This window comes from Pundamilia nyererei, unplaced genomic scaffold (genome assembly GCF_000239375.1).
Source record: "Pundamilia nyererei isolate P.nyererei 1_Seehausen unplaced genomic scaffold, PunNye1.0 scaffold00002, whole genome shotgun sequence".
Lineage (NCBI taxonomy): Eukaryota > Metazoa > Chordata > Actinopteri > Cichliformes > Cichlidae > Pundamilia > Pundamilia nyererei.
In genome coordinates, this window is record NW_005187403.1 from 9327878 (window position 1) to 9343910 (window position 16033).

A 16033-nucleotide genomic window follows, 5' to 3' on the forward strand; every position below is an offset into this window, starting at 1 on the left:
ATGCTGCCCAGAAGAAGCGTATAGTATAGCTTTTATTTTGGAAAGAGCCATTTCTCTGTAATAAACGCTCTTTTCCAAAGATGAGTGATTCCTCTATCAGATATATTTATTTATTTATTATTACTTTGTTGTTTCAGCAACATTAAATTTAAAAACTGTACTTTTGAGTTAAAATATATATTTATAATTTTAATAAATGACAAATTTAAAAAAGCATGAACTTTTTTTTTGTATCGAAAAAATATCGAACCGTGACACCAAAGTATCGAACCGAACCGTGAATTTTGTGTATCATTGCACTCCTAATATATACTGTATGTATATGTATATATGTGTGTGTGTGTGTGTTTATCTAATGTTTCAGTTTCAACCTTTTTGTGTGCTTCGGAAGCAATAAGAGGAAAATAGTCTTAACTCGTAATGTTTTCTGTTCTCTTTTTTGTTGTTGTAAATGAGCCAGGACATCTGAACAAGTCATAGAAATTGTTTGTCCTTTCTATTGTTAAATTCAATCTGTAAAGAAAAAAACCTGCTCTTTCTGTTCTCCCTGCTTTCCCCACAACCAGTTGTTTTGGAGTCATTCATCAGGAAGAGTGAAACTGAGCCATCAGGGGAAGCGCTGGCAGGATCCCTGTAGAGATGAGGCAATATTGAATTGATGGAATCATTTAAAGTCCAGGAAAAAAAACAAACCCCAAAACAAAACACCCCCCACCAAAAAAACCCCTAAAAAACTAAAACTGACTAGATGTCTTTTCTTTTCTTTTCTTGATACAGTATCAACACAGGCACACAACCTAGTGTTACATGTATATCAGACATTAATCCCCCATCTTTCCTAAAAAACAAAAAAGAAAGCAAGCTACATTTGTTTTGCTTCTTTGTATCCGTGCATATCTCTTTAGAATATCTTGAGCATTTGTCACAGTGTTACTTTAAAGCCTTTTGACATGGCTGCCATTTTCACTTTGCATCTCTTTTTCATAGCCATTGACCCAAACACCGAGTCAGTCGAGGATTTGATGCAGAGATTCCAGGACAGTTTCCGTGTTCCCAACACTCCAACAGACATGTCTCACTACCAGCATGTCATGCACAGCTCGTCAACAGGCCGCCGGAGGGTCCTGAGCCACACCAGAGGTAGGACACAAAGTCATTAAAAAATTTGAAGTTTTTGTTAAAAACATACTACAGACACCACAAGAGGATTTGCATGTTCCTTTTCATTTTACGCTACATACTGGACAGTATGTGTTAATCCTTTCCACTTGATACTAATAGTTTGTGACCTAAGTGATAATGATGGGGTGATAATTTCTTAATTTTGTTTATTGTTTAACAATAACGATACACAGGACAGTTTATTACCAGTGCATTCCATCTGTAGTCCTCTGGGTAATTTCCAGTCCAAATAATCAATATATTAGTAGTCATTAATCATTTATCTGTGTCTGTGCATACACAATCACAAGTTTGTCCACAGAAAATTATGCAGAATAACTAGACTATCCAGTTTTGAATTCAGTTCATTATTCGGCATTCACATCTTTGGTGCTTTCATTGCTTCAGCATAATCATCATAGAGGTCACATGCACAATGCATTTAACCTACAGTATCAGGCTTTCATTTATCCACTACAGTGCATAGACATACCATCACTTGTTTATGCATTATAAGTATCACTTCGATTACGTTCTGCAGTAACATGTTTAAATATTGACTATACAGTCTTAACCTCATCAATTATCATTTCTGTCAGTTTATAATTTGTTTGGCTTTATTTCATCAAATATGATTTGGAAGAACAAGTTCACTCCAGTATTTATCAGAAATTTACCCGAAATAAATAGGGCTTCTTATCTGAAAGAATAATTTGAAAAAAGTTCTAATAAGCATAGTAAGGTAGTCTAGTGCAGTGTTTCCCAACCACTGTGCTGTGGCACATAGGTGTGCTGTGAGAAATGATCAGGTGTGCTGTGGAAGATTATCTGGTTCCACCTGATTAGTAATCTAAGCTAGCGGTCCCCAACCTTTTTTGCACCACAGACCAGTTTATGTCCGACAATATTTTCACGGACCGGCCTTTAAGGTGTCGTGGATAAATACAACAAAATAAAACCAGTACCAGTACCAAAAAAACCAAAGTTTTATTCATAACACACGGGAAAAGACCCAGGGAAACTGAATTAACGATAAAAACGAAAAAAAAAAAAAAAGATAAAAAAGCATAAATTTGACGCCTGAGCCTCAACTCTTGTGGCCCAGTACCAAACGACCGATCCATGGGCCGGGGGTTGGGGACCGCTGCTTTAAGCGACCTGCATGAGTAACGGGCAGAACAATTACATTCTCTTCCACTAGAGGGCAGTACAGCTACCTGCTCTAATTACCTGTAAATGTGTTGACAACTGCCAGTGAAACAGAAGAAGACGAAGGAGAAATTACATAATAGTTATGCCGTGAGTGAGACAACACAGCGCATAAATTGATAAATATTTGAAAAGAAAAAGTTAGGGCTTTCATCTTGGTCCTGCTGAAAATTTCGACCCAGATGAAGGTCCTAGCATGAGTAGTGATCAGAAGAAAGCAAAAAAGGTATACTGGGGACAAACTCAACCAATTCCGCTATGTCTGGTGCACGGGGAAAAATTATCAATATGCCTTTTGTGACATTTTTGTTTGGTGGTGTGCCATGGCACCAAAAGGTTGGAAAACACTGGTCTAGCATATACCCTAGAAAGTTATCACCATAAAGTTAGCATCTAATGTGCTACATGCATTTCCTTTGCTGTTATGCATTACTTATGTAGTAGATATAAGGTTAAGTTTACCATTAAATCAATGTAGCCTCAACAGAGTGAAGGGTGTCATTGAGAGATGTCCTCTCTGGTGTCAATAGTAAGAGTCTCCTTTGAGAGCATATAATTAGAGATGAAACAGTGTCACAAGTGTCGAAGTATGGGCCACATGATAATAGAAGAAGCACTTACTATGAGCAGTTAAAGGTGAAAAGTTATTGGTCATATCTATTGGTTAGTGCTGCATAAGGGAAATTAATTAATTACATCAGATTTAATGAGAAGCACCAAGGAAAGTAGATTGCGGGTTGACAGAAACTTTTCTATTTTCTATTTCTTAGCTTGGTAGAACTTTGTATTTGTACTTGGAATATTTAGAATTTTTATTAATTCTCTTTTCTGCAGTGTGTATTTGCATATGCTTACACACACACACACACACACACACACTTTATTTCTTCTTTTTTATCACCTATTAATACGTTTGGCAGTGTAACATTAACATGAACACTGGGGTGTATCTCTCGCAACAATACAAGAATCCATATGCAAATCTAACTAAGTGGGACAGACAGGTAGAGCACGATACAGCCCAAGTATAGTTGATGAGAAGTGACAAGAGCTGGTTAAACTGAGCTTGTGGAAATAATGTCACTGACATAAATGACATGACCACACAGGTTGATTGTTATCTGCCATGGAATATGGGTGGTAACAATAAAGACAAAAAAGTCTTATTTTGCTTTGGTTTTTACTACTTGAAGGGATTTGTGTATCACTGCAATTCTTAAAAGAAACATTGAGGCACACTCCCAAGTCAGAATAATCATATGTCTAACTCCCAAAAGCATTTTAAATTTGTGGACTATAGGTTCATTTTATCCTTAAGACATATTTGGAGCCCGGAGCATGAGCCCTGTGTCACTACACAAAGAAAAGAGCACAAGATTTCACTGTTTGTTTGTTTTTTTTTTTTTTTTTGTCCCTCCCCCCAAACTGTTAGATAAGACACTGCAGTCATTATAGTCAGTTTCTATATCATACTGATGATTTGTAACATGAGATTCAGGAAGTTAAAATGCTAATAGGGAGAACACAGGCAGCTGATGAGTCTGCAGAATAGGAAAGCTCTTGTCCTCAGTGTCTGAGTGGGAGGAAAAACAGTAGGTACTGTAAGAATATGATGCGTGGGGCATCAACAACCAGCAGCACACACAACAATTTCCAGCAGTTGAACACATTTTTTACTGGAACCTGAGAGACGGCGGGGAAAGCATGCCATTAATGGTCAGTCATTAGGGTGAATTGTAGATTCTTGCCTGAATCTGTATTGGGGTTGGAACAAGACCAAATACGAAGTGTTGTGGGCACACGAGTTGCACGAGTGCAGGATTGTCCGATGAATATGGTTATAGCTGACTAATCACAGTCCGCTGGTTAACTTGCTTCAGATTGATGTTACAAAAAAACTGTAACTGAATGTGTGGAAAACTACAGTAGCAGTTGTGTCAGCTCAGCTAAACCCTGCAGCTGTTCATCTACTCTTCTACTGGCATCCACAAGTCTGCATATTGAAATTTTGCTTTGTGGCAACATTTCTTGCTTCCCTGTCAGCACATATTGGCCTAGTTTCTTGTAGCACCATCTCATACCTGGACTCAGATTTTTTTTTTATGCATAAATTTTCCTGTTACACAGTCATCACTGTTTCCATTAATAGAAATGTATTACAGACAATAATAACTAATATCAAGAAAAAGAATACAGTTCTGCACAATGAAAGCGGTTATATGATGCAAACTGCACTCTGATTGCTCAAACCATCATCGTTTTAGTCAGATTTCAGGCAAATGTAATTGCATCCAAAACTTTGATCGGGATAATTTTTTTTTCTTCTCTTTAATTTAAATGTTACTTGCTCTTGTGGTGATGGCAGAAAATTATGATCAGCAAAACATGTGTTTAGCTTGCAGCTATCTAAATTGTCTTTTTTTTTTTTAGAATATTATATGGTAAGTGGAGCCTTTTGCAGATAGTAAATTGATCTATCTTGTACTTTAAATCTGTCTAAGAGCATCTTTGCCAAACTCCTGTTTTCTTCACCATGTTTCACACAGATACAAGTCAACAATAGTATTACACACAATGACCTCAATGCTTGCATTGTGCAAGCTATTAAGACTTCTGAGTTTGAAGAAGTGTTGCTATGAAGAAAGGTTAATTATCTGATACACCCAAATGATCTCTTTTTTTTCACCTGAGAAAATTTATTGCATGCACTAGCCATTGTACTACTAAGATATGCTGGATATGCCTTACAAACACTGGATCTAATGACCTGGAATTGAAGTGCTGCGAGCTGCTACCCTTTTCTCCAAAGAGAAACTTCTGGTGTGTATTGTGAAGGAAATCTTGTGTGACCGGGTCAACTCATGCAGAATGAACAGAGTCAGATGCCTTACGCAGACACGTTTAATGAATCGCGGCAGTTGCAAATAACGCACAGCAAAACAAGGTGACACATGGAAAGCCACGCTCCATTTTGGAAGCCATTCTGATAAAAGTGCCCATTTATACATAAACAAACCCTTGATATGTATTGCACGTTCCTCTTCATGCATCTCTCTCTGAATACAAGACATGATGTACATAGCGGGTCTAAAAGGAAGAGTAGACATGCTAACCATGCATGCTCTTTTTTCAGTAGCTTGGAAAGGAGGAGCTCTGGAGATACTTGGTGTCTCCAAACACACTGATAGACACTGAGCTGTTTGTTTGTTTGTCTTTTACCAGTGTTGTGCCACCATTTGGTGAACTCATCTAGGCACCTCTTTAAAAGGACCTTTGCAGCCCCAATTAATTGAAGGGCAACCCCACCAAAGGAAAAGTTCTTCCAAAGGTATAAAGAGACAGGTGAACTTTATTGCTTTAACAGACAGTTCACCAGGTTTGAAGTCTTCTCTTGAACATGATGGAACTAATGGACACGTGCTGTAGTGCTCAAAATAGCAAAAATAAATAAACCAACAACAAAAAAAGGCACAAGCCATCTTTATTTCAAGAAATATATATATATGAGAATAGCATCTCAGGCATTCCTTAGTACTCTTTTCAAAGCCTGTATGTAGGTCTACAGGGTGACACTTTTGTTTGTAAGAACTAGAACTGGTGTATGTAAACTTCATTGCTCTGATGTAGACAGCATTCTGAAAACATTTTGAAGTCACAACGCATTGTGGTTTCGTCAAATATTAAGATTTGTCCTTAAAAACTTCCTCCCTTATTTGCATGCACCGCGGCACATTCTATTCCCCACTGTGGTGTTAATGCATTTCCATGTGCTGGCTAGAAGCGGTGTGGTGTTTTGATGTGTCACAACGAATACTTTGGCTCATTACGAAGAGGATAACCTTATGGTTATTATCTAGGTTTTCTTCTGTTTAATTGATGCTTTGAAGTAGCACATGAAAGTAGTTCTCTGCTGTTGCCTGCACGCGTGCGTGTGTGTGTGTGCGTGTGTGTGTCATAAGGAGAAAGACAGAGAGTTTGTGTTCCGTGGTTCTTGAGTTCATTCTGTGCTCAGCTCCACTTTCAGTAGTCTTCAATCTTCAGTGCAGACAAAACACAGTGATTACAGCTGTGGGTGTGCAGCCCCTAGGATTTCTCTACAGCAAACCATACAGCTGATCTACTGCCAAGTCAAAACACTCTATGTGTTTTCTGTGTGAAAGACCCAGCAAGAGACCACCTATATCACACAGTTTTCTGTCAACACAACTGACCAACTTCCTTTTTCTCTAAATTATCCTCTATTCATACTGTAGGTGGTCGTTTAAACACTGTCTATTAAAATGTATTACTCATTAAGTTTTCAAATATTTTTTATGTCCTTTGTTGTTTCTGAAAAGTTATTAGTAAGCTTTTCAGGCCCTTTTTTAAAGGGCTGTGCAAATGTAGGATATTATTTCAGATTAATGTCCAATATATTGATCAGAATCATCAAAGTAATTAGAAAAAGAGAGTTATTTTAGAAATTTGCTACAAAATATCTTTGCTGGGGTAAGATGATAGATTAAATGAAGTTCAGACTTATAGTTGATGATCAGCAAAGACCCTGTCTTTGTTTGTTCTGCTGTTTACAACTCAGGCCCTAACTTGGTTCAGATGCCTTGCTGCCTCGTTTTAAGCTTCAGAGTTACTTACCATAAAGAGAAACTAATGATATTTGTTAAGCTGAATGTCTCTTGACTTTGTTGTTAGATACTGGTTTAATGGGTTAATTTTAGTAATTTGGTTTGTTGCCTAAAAATAAATGCTTGTAGTGAAAGTCTGTTGTACTTTGCTGTATTTATTAGAAACATAAAGTTCAGTGGAGAGTACAACAATGTCATTCAGCTTAGAAGCAATTTTAAGAGTTTATTTAGCAAAGTGTTAATTGATATCGTTACTGAATGATCCGTTGAAGATCACTGATTTGACTGTATATATTGTTCTGAATGTGTTTATCCACATTTACCGGTGGCTGCCTGGTTGGTTAACCTGTTAGCAGTCGGACGTACCGCCCACGGTACATTGGATGGTTTAGGGGACTAATTGGACTGCTAAGGGGTTAAGAAAACAAGGTAAAACCTGAGCTGAAGCGATAACCTGAGCGACCTTTCTCTTTAAGGAATGTGCCCTTGTGGGTTGTGGGTGTGATGTAGGTCCTGAAATGTTGTTCACATTTTTACTACTGCCCCTGTCTATTTTCAAATGCATTTTCTAACCAAATAAAGGCAGCCAAAGATCAAGCTGTTAAGTTTACTCATAGCAAATTCTAAAGTATTGTTTTCATAGCCCACCTTTTGCTATAATCTGTCAGTACCACTACTTAGTACTAACCACAGTCTTTGATAGTTTGAATCAAAGAGTCTGGGGATATTCTTTGATGTTGCCTACAGCAGCAGCATCAATATTCAGGTTGCAGGTTGTTTTTGAATGTGAGCATTTTTTTTATTATCTATGCTGGTATTTTATTGTTGAGAGAAAAGAAAAAACACGTAAGAGACTTTGTTCATATTCTTTAGCAAATCAAGGTTATGTATAATTTATAGACTCCACAAAAAATAAACCTCACATGCATAAAAAGTAGTAACAAAAACCGCCATGCTCAATTGACCAGTAGCTTTCTATTGCTGACTGTGAAAGTAACTTGTATAATTTTGGGGTGCTCTGTCTTGTTAAAGTGAAGGTGGAGAACCAAATAAAATTACACAAATGGAGATCATAGGTGTTGAAACCACAGGCAGAGGTGGTAATAGTATAAGACATTCTGCACTCAAGTTGAAGTTCTGATACTTGTGTTAAAAAATACTCTAAATGGGTCAACGTCTTTACTCAAGTGAAAGTGAAAAAGCACCAGTTCTGAAATGGAATTGGTGTAAAAGTAACAACTCTTCCAGGAGCTATTTTTTGTACACTGCCAACAGAACCGCTGCTGTCATATCAATAGGCTTTATTTCAAAATTCTAATTCTAATTAATTCACACAGCTTAAACATCTGTTATGTAGAACGGAAGCAGAGAAAAACAAATGGAATATAAAATAACATGAAGAAAAGTTCTTCTTTTTGCTTTTGCCTACATGAGTGACTTTGCCTCCACACCTACCCAGGAATATTAATAGTCAAGGGTCAAAAGTGTGATTTGACAGGTTGGTTGTACAGTGGTCGTTTATTGCAGGAGTTACGTTCTAAAAATAACATGTAATAGGTGAAATCCGCGAAGTAGCCAACTTTATTTTTTTGTAATTATTATAGATGTTTTAAGGCTGTGAAACCCCTCACTACACACTTTACACACTTTTCTCAGAGAGAGGCGGTTGCCTTTGACGGTATAAAACATTTCGTTGACATTGTTGTGATAGTTGAGGAGAAAACTTAGAAACATACAGTACAGCACTTCAGAGTCACACTGCTAGCGATTGAAGATTTAGGTAAATTTGACAAACTGAACGCACTCTGTACTGTACAGGAGACAAAAAAAGAATTTCTATGGTTGTGATTTTAAGCTTCAGTATGAGCTTCATGTAGAAGCTGCAGATGACCTTTGCTGCTGCCTCACTGAGATTCATTTTTCTTTGTGGATTTAGCAAACTTAATAACAGTAAGATATAAGCTACTTTTACATGAGCTACCATGGCTGATTTCCAAGCCACTGACACCATAAAGCTAGTATGTAGGTAGAATTCAGTGAGCGAATGTAATCAGCACTGTTAGCTTAAATGTAATTGTCTGCTCCCTTTGATGGAACCTAACATTGACCTTGAGCACCACAGCCATTCACCACCAGTCCACGTACAGTGATCAACATCACTGTTAACTTCACCACAGTCAACTCTAAATGTCTATTCTAAAATGACTGTCTAAAAATAATCTCTCTTTTTCCTCTCCTGTCATCTCCTTCCTACATCCCTGAGTGGTTATCACTCATTCTTTTCTCTCCCTGGGAAATAAAGCAACCGTGTACCTCTAGTTAGCTGAAACACTGTATGACAAACTGCGCAGAAACAGTTTGTGTGTCTGTGATTTGTTGAGTAGTTAGAAATGCTACATTTGAAATCACCTGCCACTTTAAAACTGCTACTTCCTTTTTGCTCATTCCCCTTCTGTTGCTTTGACGAAAGTGTTGCAACCAACCAAACACTGGCCACAGTTCATCATTAAGCCCTGAGTGTAGTGCTATAAATGACGCTTAAATTATATTTTTTGCCTATTTCAGTTTGCTCTGTGTGATAAGCACCAATAATGGATACACCAATAGGATTGTTATTGTTATTGTTCCACTCATTTAGGTTCAAACCGGTTTGAGGTGCACAGTGACATGAAAAAAAAAATCCAACTCAATTCACATGCATTAAACCTAAAGTAACAAGCCTATTTTCAAAATATCAGGAGTATTTTATTTGTCTTAAAATGTGTGCAGTTAAATTCAAAGTTGACAGAAAAATAAATACTAAAGTACAAATCTGAAAATTCTACTTATGTACAGTAAAAAGTATTTGTTACTGTACACAAGTAGAATTTGTTACATATCAGTAACTGTTTCATATCAGTAACTTTGTTACTTCCCACCTCTAAACAGCTTCACTTTCTTACTCGCCTGCTTATTTTAGGATTGCTTTAAATCGGTATGTCATCAGGCCACATCATGAAATTATTGAAGATGCATTACTTTTGTATGTACCGGCTCACTCCTGGTGGCCGATTGGCGGGGCTGGGCGCCTGTGGCCCGGCTGGGCTCCTTCCGGGGGGTGGGATGCCCTCAGGCCTCTGGCCTCTGGGCCTGAAGCTCGGTCCTCTCTGGCACAGCTGGCTGCCGGCAGAGCCCGCGGGCACGCCACTGCAACCGCCTCTGCTCCGTAGCTGCGGGGTGACCTCTCGTTTGGGGCTCTACTCAGCTCTTCCCAGGAGGGTGGCACGGTCCCCCCCCTCCTCGGGTCCTTGTACTCTGGGGCCTCTGGATATCTGGGGCCTGGATCTCCTCCATACCTGCTTCATACCCTGGTGGACGGGGCTATGGCTCCCCACACTCCCTAGCAGATCGTTACATGGAGAAACCTTTGGAATACAAGCATGCTGATCCACACAGGTATCCACACAGGTATGCACACGGGTGTTCACAGACGCAGACAACACCTTTCTTGGCTGCTGCCTCAAAGCACATTTTTTTTCTTTCTTCCCCCCTTCTCACTGTCTCTTCTCCCCTTTGGTTTTCTTTCTCTCCCTCTCTTTCTTTCATTCTTTCTCCCTGTCCTATCCCCCAGTCATGTCTGTCCCGTTTGTAGCAACCGAAAATAAAATAAATTCATAATTATAATAAAGGTCAATCAAATGGACCAATATGGCAAGGCCATGATGATCCACTTAGTAAAATAAATCCGCTTGGCATCTTTCTTGACCTTAAGACAACAATTCTGATGGCTAAAGATCCAAACGGGACACACAAAAAAAGAAAAAAAAAGAAGATGCATTACACTTATTGAAGATGCATTACTATTACTTATTGTGGGTCATAAAGGAAGTTTTTTTGTTGTTGTTTTTTTACGTAACTAAATATAACTAAAGTAGATAAATTGCTTGAAGAGATCAGCAAAATCACAAACATATAAAATACTGTGCAAATGTCTTGAGCCACCCCTCCTTTCTTTATATTTTCCTTGTATTTTCACTTCCAAGGAAACACATTTTTTTAAAGTGACCTTGAGCAGAGGGTCTCTCCGCTTTCTGGAAGTCTTTCAGTTTAGGTGCCCGGTGCCTGACTGTTTTCAGAGAAATGTGAATCTACTATCTACAGCAGATGAGCAGCATCTAAAAGTCATATCATTAAGAAATAGGACAAAAATACAGTGAAGATCTGACACAGGACTTGGATCTGGCCCATCGGTTGATCCATATACTGTTTGCTGAAGCCTCATCATAAATGGTCTCATTTGAAGAATGGCAGTCAAGACCCATTCTTAAAGAAGGGAAATGGAGAAAAGCTGACTGAAGTTTTTATTTTAAATTGTCATCACTATGTATAAAGTATGTCTTGAGGAAAAATACAACAGTATGTATCTACAGCCATCTGAATAACACGGTGGAAGCTCTGCTCAAGCTCTTTTTGGATCTATAATATCATCTGGAAAGTGTTTCATTGGTTATGGCTTTTTTTTTTCCTACAGCAGGTAATAAACACACTGCCAATGCAGCAAAAGAATACCTGGATAGAAAAAAACCCCAAAACATTAGTCATGGATTGGTGAGCGTTCAGATCTCAGCCTTATTCCAGCAGTCTGGTACTTTTGGGGCTATTTTGCTGCTAAATAAGCGCTTTCATGGAAGTTTACATGAATATGTTTACCTAAAGCAAATGACATATGTTTTGAATTTCTAATTAAAAAAATCTGAATAAAATTGCCTTTACCTTACAGAAGTATAAAACTGTCAAGACACCCCCCCCCCAAACCACCACCACCACCACCACTGATGTGCTTTATATCCAGGTTACCAACTAATAGCACTGGATTCTGGATCAACTGTATGCTAAGTTTTAACTTATTATAAAAGTGTTAATTCTATCAGGGATGATTATAAAGACAACAAGGGGTATCCTAGGATAGCTACAGTGGCAAGCCAATAATGTTTTAACCTTAATGGCTGTGCTCTGCACTGTGTTGCCAGTAACAGATGAGGAATCGGAATACAGCAAGCTGCCAAGGGCCTTCATCTAAAATTACTCAGCCCACAGCCCCAGCTCAAAGCCCATCTCACCTTTTCCATAATAACACCTCTAAATTCCCTGACTGGTCTCCTTACAAATTACCGTTTGTTTATTAGCTTTAAATTGGCTGGTATGCTCTTGATGCTGGTTAGATACAATTAAAAAATATATAGAGATGAGTGCACAAACACTGAACCGTTTGTGTGCAAGAGCCAAGTGGTACATTGTTAAGCCTCCCACCCTTTCAAGTCCTTTCTCTCCATTTTATCAGGTAGCAACTCATAAATTTAGGCTGTAAAATGTGTCAGTGGCACTTATAATGCAATGCCCTCTGTAATAACTTATCAGCAGGCCTGGGTTTTTTTTGTGTGTGTAATTGGATTGTGTGTGTGTGTGTGTGTGTGTGTGTGTGTGTGTGTGTGTGTGTGTGTGTGTTTGTGCAGTTCTTAGAGGTACAACCACCAGCAGCAGAGTGGAGCAGTATTGATTGGGAATATTTTGAATGTGCTAAAAGAACAGTGGGAGAATGAGAGATACAAGAAAAATGAATGAGAGAAGCATCATCCCACCATCACTTTACCTGTGGGCATCCTTTACCAACATACAGTTTCTCCTTAAAAATAGACAGACTGGGACCGAAACCAAACAGTTTAAATCATAGATTGTACCATCTGGATTCCCTCCTATCTCTCTGATTTTCTAATTTATATAACTGAATCTCTTTTGCTTGGTGCTGTGTAGCTGGATGGAACACCTCAGGCCTTTCTTCCTGATCCTTAAACAATGAAGAACGGTCAGTTTTTTTAAATGAATGCAACCTATATCAAACTTGCAAGGGATTTCTATAATTGCTATAAACTATAATGTTTTTATCCTCTTGCATACATGTTTCTTTAAGTCTTTTCTTGTGAAACTAAATCAAATGACTGCAACTTCTTACATTTGCGTTTGACTTTTGCATTATAAATGGCAGATTTACATACTTTCCCTTTTGTATGAATGTGGATGTCAGTTTATATTGAGTTTGAGCTGAAAATATTTAGTTTGCTGGTCTTACACAGTCTAACTGCTGAATACAGCTGTGTCTTAATGTGATTGCCAGTTGTTGAGCCATGTGGGGACTGGTTCTTTTGTCAGCTCAGCTTACTCACAGGCACACTTCTTGTGCACAGAGCATCAATATCTTATCCTACCTACAGAAAAGTGCAGTGTGTACTTTACAGTACACACATAAGCAGTAAGTCAGGTCAATTTGTCTTGCTCCCAAAGTCACGGGAATCTAACTGAAGCCAAATGCATCATACGATTGCAAAGTATAAATTAGAGTATTTGTTTACACACCTGTCACCATTCATCCTAGCTACTGTAAATCAGCTACAGTGCTGACATCTGTTTATTCCCCTCTCACTTCTTCTTTTCTTTTGCTTTTAAACTAACACTGACAAGTGTACCCTGACCTATTAAAGGTCACTTCTCTCACAACTGGTGCTCCCTCACATTGAAAGAGTGAAGGACTGTCTTTATTGATCTGTGTCTGTATAACGGTATTCTAGAAAAGCAACACTTAACCTTATATTGTCAGTTAGGATTGCCACATGATATAGTATACTGTTATTACATTTTAAAGCTACAATGTAAACATATAGAGCAGGTACATGCATCTATGTTGACGAAAATTTGTCAAGTGGAAGAATATTTTAAAGTCATTGTTTGGCTACTCAGCTAATGAGTTAGATTCCATACACTGTTCTCTTCAGCTTTCTTTGCACTGTCGTAGCTTTCTTGTAGTTTATGACCAGACAGACCCAGTAAATCCTTTACCTATTTTTCCTCTTCTTTCCGGAAGCAACAACAACTCCTTTTGGGTTTGCAACAGCAAATCATCTTTGTCTATCTCACCCTATTGACAGCATCCTCATCTGTCACACCAACTGTCTGCACACATAAATCTTCTTCCTGTTTTCCTCCTCCCTGGCACCTCCATATCCAACAACCTTTGTCCGATATACCCACACTAACCCTCATCTGCATGAGTTCAGACCATTTCAACCTTGCCTCCCTAACTTTTTCTCCAAACTACTCAAGTTGCGCTTTCCTTCTAATATATTCATTTCTAATCTTGTGCATTCTGGTCACTCCCAGTGAAAATCTTAACATCCTTAACTCTGCCGTCTCCAGTTTGGCCTCTAGTCTTTTTGTTAGTACCACCATCTGAACCGCTGAATTGAACAGTCACGTCATCTCCATACACTCCAATGAATCTTTTTGTCTTTTACAGCAATGGCAGATCATAGAGCCTCCCAATAGTTCTGGAAGTTAGTAACATACACTAGATGTGCCATAGAGATATATCCAAACAGCTGGAGGAGAGGAGGGAGCGTGAGACCGAACATTTGGAGAGACTAATGGAGGGAGTGGAGGAACTATAGCTGAACTTAAATGAGAGTCACATTTTGCCTTAAACTTTTCATTTTGTTGAACCTCAGTGGCCAGCATGGACCTTCTTCATCATGGCTAATTCTGAGTCTGTCTACTAAACATTTTAAAAGTACATGTACACATTTTATTCCTGTCACCACCAACACCGGTGGCTTGCAAGTATGCTTGAACTGCAGCTGAACTTTAGCCAGAATATATTGAAATGTGTCTTTGTCTATTTTATTAAATATTCTTCTTTTTACTGTTGATTTTTACAGCTGTTAGATTGCTATATTCTTTATTTATTTACAAAGAAGCATACTTTTAATTTGATTCAACTGCACAAACGCATTGCTTGTAGACCTAATAGATATGTTTTCCTTGCTTCCATTTCATTCCATAGTAGTTCCATTTTGTCTGAAAAAAAAATTCAAAATTTATTATTTTACTTCTATTATTCATAATTACAGCAACACACTGTATTATTGCAATCAAAAGCAAAGTCTAAGTATCAAATAAACATAAATAGTCCCCTGCTGAGTAGTCACATGTGTTTTTTAATTATTTACACCTATTAGTAATGCTGATATGTTAATTTAAACTTAATCAGCTATATCACCTACATTATAATAATCAAATGGGGTTTTTGTTTCATTTGACTTGTTTTTTCAGCTGCATGCAATTTTATTTTTTCTTTCCTGAAAAATTCCTCAGAAATAGTTCTTTGATAATAAAGGTTGCCAACCCCTAGTGTAGTACATCTAGTTATTTGCCTAGCATTTAGGCTCTGTTGTCTTCTCATGATAAAAGTTTCATTGCTTTCATCCACTATTAGTTCAAGCACTCTAGAAAATCAGACTCCGCCCACAAATGATGGTCTTCTTCTACTTAGCTGTAGATTTTTTTGACATAACCGCATAGACTCTTTTAGTAATTAAGTAGCTATTACAACTGCCAGTTGAAGATCTAAATTAATGCACTGTAGGTCTTGTTATTCTAATTGGGTTTTTATGGTCGGCTTAATGGGTATTTTGTCACACTGGATGCATGGAGGTTTCACTGTGGTCATTTGGTGGTCTTTGAGGTCCTCCCTCTGAGACATCCCAGGCACATGGAAGGTTGGGGAGGTTTCCTGGTACGGTTGTTTGGTGCAGTTTTGTGTGGGGTTAGGTGTCTTTGTTATGTGTAGTCCTACTTCAGACTTTTCTCAAATGCAAGATATACTGTAGGGTGGAGAGGTCCTAAATACCATTCCCTCAAAAAGTGTATTACTGCAAATTGGAAAAATAGTTTTCTTTACCTGGTGCTTGTGCCAAAGGTTAACCAAATGCAAAGGACACTGAAAAAGTCTGTAAGTAAAGAATCCTGGTAATGTCAGGAGTACTGCAGTTTAGTTCAGTCTTATTGCTTCCTTAATCTTTCACTTTCATTTCCAGAAGCAGAAATGTGTCACTATTTTTGCTAGTGTGGAAGTCTTTTATTCTCTTGTATTGTTTAGTGTATCGTAGCATTCTTCCAGGGTGTGATGTGCCATCGTCCCTTGAAGAAGATTATTAGCTTTTACTGTTCAGATT

The 16033-nt window shown here is 38.1% G+C and overlaps 1 protein-coding gene across 1 annotated transcript in view; it reads left to right on the forward strand.

Annotated features, from left to right (window-relative positions):
- astn2 (astrotactin 2) overlaps window positions 1-16033 on the forward strand; it is a 284181-nt gene that overhangs the window by 102153 nt on the left and 165995 nt on the right. The window contains exon 4 of the mRNA XM_013909139.1: window positions 988-1140. Within this exon, the coding sequence (XP_013764593.1) occupies window positions 988-1140 (153 nt within the window). The remainder of the gene's footprint in view (window positions 1-987; window positions 1141-16033) is intronic.